This window comes from Helobdella robusta (assembly GCF_000326865.2).
Source record: "Helobdella robusta unplaced genomic scaffold HELROscaffold_51, whole genome shotgun sequence".
Lineage (NCBI taxonomy): Eukaryota > Metazoa > Annelida > Clitellata > Rhynchobdellida > Glossiphoniidae > Helobdella > Helobdella robusta.
The window spans coordinates 844,594-848,358 of record NW_008705261.1 but is presented as its reverse complement, the minus strand read 5'-3'; the positions used below and the strand labels follow the sequence as shown (position 1 = coordinate 848,358).

Here is a 3,765-nt window from a genome sequence, read left to right as displayed (position 1 = left end):
TAAGTCGGCAATACGGAACTGAAGAGAATTATCAATTTACCCGTAAGTAATGGCTGCGAAACTGATTTGCAATATTATTGGCGTGATAGCGTAATGGTTAAAGGTGCATAGTTCTGCTGTTGCAGTGACTGGGTTCGAACGAAAAAAAGATCCCCGCTTATCATATGCACTGGTAACCAAGATTTGGTCCGACGTACAAACTTGGCTCTGCACAAGCGGGTGCATACTTCCATCAAAGTGTTAGGGAGCCAGAGCAGGCATCTAGTTGATGGTCATGAGGTGAGCAGGTTCTACCTTCAGCTGCAATCGTCAGGGACTGTTTGGGTGCCCGTAGATCTTAACGACAAATATAAAGTTGAATCCGTTGCACTCTATCATGTACAAAATTATCATGGCTCTCATGTAATTTTCCACTCTCTGTTATGAATGTTATTACCTATACTTTGTTTTATAATTTCGCTAACACAATTTTGTAGTGCAACCACTTTCATGTTTCCACTCCACGGATTATTTCCTGATTAATATTAACTTCAACCATTCATTCTCTGATGAAAACAAAACTACTTTTCTGGTCAAAAATGAAAAAGTTTTAGGAGAAAAACTTTCGGCCGGAGGAGGAGACCCGTGCCTTTCCCTCCTACAAAACTCATTACGACAGAGTCGAGATAAGTGAACCGGACAATTTTCCGTCCTTCAGCGAGCTTCAAGTTTACGTAAGTTTCGGACGCGTTAACTAATCTTAAAATTTCATTTTTATCACTTTTCAATAAAACGTGTTTTGTGAAATGAAAAAATGTGAACACCGACTGACAGGTTTTTTTAATTTTTTAACCACGTGCGTTTAATCCTTAAATGTTTAATTATTTTTTGTTGTTTGCTAATTTGTTAACATTTTTAACCTGCAGAAAAATTCCTGTCGGCTTTTTATTACGTAGGATGTTTTTAAACTTTTGAACATTCAAAAAATATTTCAACCGGTACTTTCCTTATATCCAATTTCTCCTCTATTCTACCTGTTTTGTCAACATGACTTCCTAGATAGATGAATTCTGATACTGTCTCTACATCTCCATTGACTTTCACTTGTGGCCATGGTCCGTTTGCATATGTGATTGGCATTATCTTTGCTTCTTGATGTTTATATTCAGACCTAGTTTTTTATTTTCTTGTTGTAAAACGTCAGTTAGCTTCATTACCTTCAGAAGACATTCAGCCATTAGGTATGTGTCATCTGAGTATTCTGCATCCTGGATATCTATCGGGGTTATGCTTTTTCCAAGATTCTCGAAATTTTCCAGTCTTTTCAGCATGTAGTCCAGAATGATGTTGAATAAGATTGACAATTGAATACAACCATGTCTACCTTTGGATGTAGCCCATATTTCTTCTTGAGGGTTTCCCATGCTCCTTCTTTCCAGATGGAATCATGCGCATGGTCAAAATGTGTGAAACATATGTAAACTTCTTTGATGAACTCTATCTTTTTCTCTATCAGTGGCCTTAGCACGGAAATTTGATCAAAACATCTTCTATCTTTTCTAAATTTGCTTTAATTTTTTTTTGAGAAGCCTTCTATGATGTTACCGATGCAACTTAAAATTATTCATGTGAACATCTTTCTCGGTCTACTGTTACATGGTCAGCCAGTCAACCTGCGACGATAACCATGCAATTTTATTCTCGCTACTCATTTTGTTGTAAACAAAAATAAAATTATTAATCGTAATATTATAATAAAATCAATAAAAATGAAATTATTAATCCGTATATTATTATTATCACTATTATTTTTACAAGATATCATAAGAGGGTGGAAAGATCGTCAATGTCAGAAGCAAGCGTGCACCAATCAGAAACGTCGTTACGGTCTGAGCATGGCCGAGGTGAATATTTGCTGCAATATGATTGGTAGTTGCTTGTTGTCCATGCATATGAATGAGTGGCCAGCTGGAAGCTCATTGGTCAACCTAAAGAATAAATTAAAATAATAATTAATTAATAATTAAATTAATAAAAAATTAAATAATAATTAAATAATAATTAAATAATTAAATAATAATTAAACATTCAATCTGAAACTCAATGTAATATAGAGGTAACAAAATGGATGAATAAAATAAAAAACCAGCGACCTTTCAGCTTGATCTCCCAAAGAACCAATGAAAATAGCGTACGAATTTACGTTATCCTTACTGGTCAAAAGTCTGGCCAATCTCCGGGCACTGATTCCATATCTGGATTGTGATTGGTTGGACAAACTGATAGCAGGTAGATTGTGATGAATGCATGCACATTTAAGCAAACAAAAAAAATCATTCACCCCACACCACATGCATGGGAAGGTACGGGAGACAGACGATCGACACACCGACTCACACACACACAAACACACGCACGCACACACGTAACTGACCTCTCCAAATTAGCATCACTAAGGACGATAACGAAACGATCATCAACGTCGCTCATGGCCGCCACTTCTTCGACGGCCATCTTTGTGGCCTCCAGCGTGTGGTCGCCACTCAAGCAAAATTGCGAGTGGGCGTACAAAGACTGTCCATTAGTGCAAATGATTGTACGTGTGTGTATGTGGTTGTATGTGTGTGTATGTGTTTGTACGTGTGTGTATGTGTTTGTACGTGTGTGTATGTGTTTGTATGTGCCTAAATGCTTGTGCCTATTAGTGTTTGTACATACAACGTACGTTGGTGTTTGTCTGTCACACGTTTCAAATGTTTGTATGCTGTGTGTATATCAGTTGTTACTTGTGTGTGTGTGTGCTTGTGTGTGCTTGTATGTGTGTGTGTGCGTACGAGCGTGTATTAAGAACTGTCTGATTGATTGAATGTATTTATGAATGAATGAATGAATGAAAGTGTTGTTATCTAGATGTTGGTGCGTTCGGGACATTAAGATATCATCAAAATTAGCATCACAACAACAACAAACAATAATAACAGCAACTACCGAAAATATCTAATCAAACATCAATAGTATCCGTGTATCAAACAACAAATCAGAAACCGGTATCCAGATACCAACCAATCACACAACGGCATGCAAATCGAACGGCCAATCACAAAACGCCAAACAGCATCACATGCACATCGAACAACCAATCAAAAACGATCCCATCCATCTACACGATGTCCAACAACAAATAGAAATGAAGAGCAAGGACAACTGACTGACCATGACTACATCTAATCTTTGTTTGTTGTTGACCGGAGGGCTGACCCCTTCACCCCCACCACCATTACCACCTCCACCACAACCATCACTACCCCCACATCTGACGAAAGTGAACTTAGGACCCTCACCGGAGTGGCCATGGATGTCGTACCGTATCTTCTCCTCGTACCCCTGAGTTCAAAGTTCATGGGGGGAAACTAGATGTCAATGTCTATACAATCATCATCATCATCACCAATATCATCATTCATCATCACATCCACAATTGTTAGTGTCATCATCTTCACCAAATAATAAGCTGTAATCATCATCATCATCATTGCCATCACCAGCATCACAACCATCATCATCATAACTACATGAAAAGCTTCCATCATCATCAAAACTGCTTCCACTTGTCGATCCATCCTCCCATCTTCGCCATTGAACCTGTACATGCTGCCTGGGTTTATTCATTCATTCAATCATTCATCCATCCATCCGTCCATCCATCCATCCATCCAACCATTTATTCATTCACCCAAAAATCCACTGACCCACCTGAAACATCACAGAGCAGTCGAACGTGCTTGG

At 38.3% G+C, this 3,765-nt stretch overlaps 1 protein-coding gene across 1 annotated transcript in view; it reads right to left on the bottom strand.

Annotated features, from left to right (window-relative positions):
• Nucleotides 1-1,703: 1,703 nt before the first annotated feature.
• HELRODRAFT_193483 (hypothetical protein) overlaps nt 1,704-3,765 on the bottom strand; it is a gene marked incomplete at its 5' end in the record, with an annotated part of 15,593 nt that continues 13,531 nt past the window's right edge. Inside the window, 4 exons of the mRNA XM_009027872.1 lie at nt 1,704-1,967; nt 2,133-2,234; nt 2,414-2,553; nt 3,193-3,363. Of these exons, the coding sequence (XP_009026120.1) occupies nt 1,862-1,967; nt 2,133-2,234; nt 2,414-2,553; nt 3,193-3,363 (519 nt within the window). The 3' untranslated portion in view covers nt 1,704-1,861. The remainder of the gene's footprint in view (nt 1,968-2,132; nt 2,235-2,413; nt 2,554-3,192; nt 3,364-3,765) is intronic.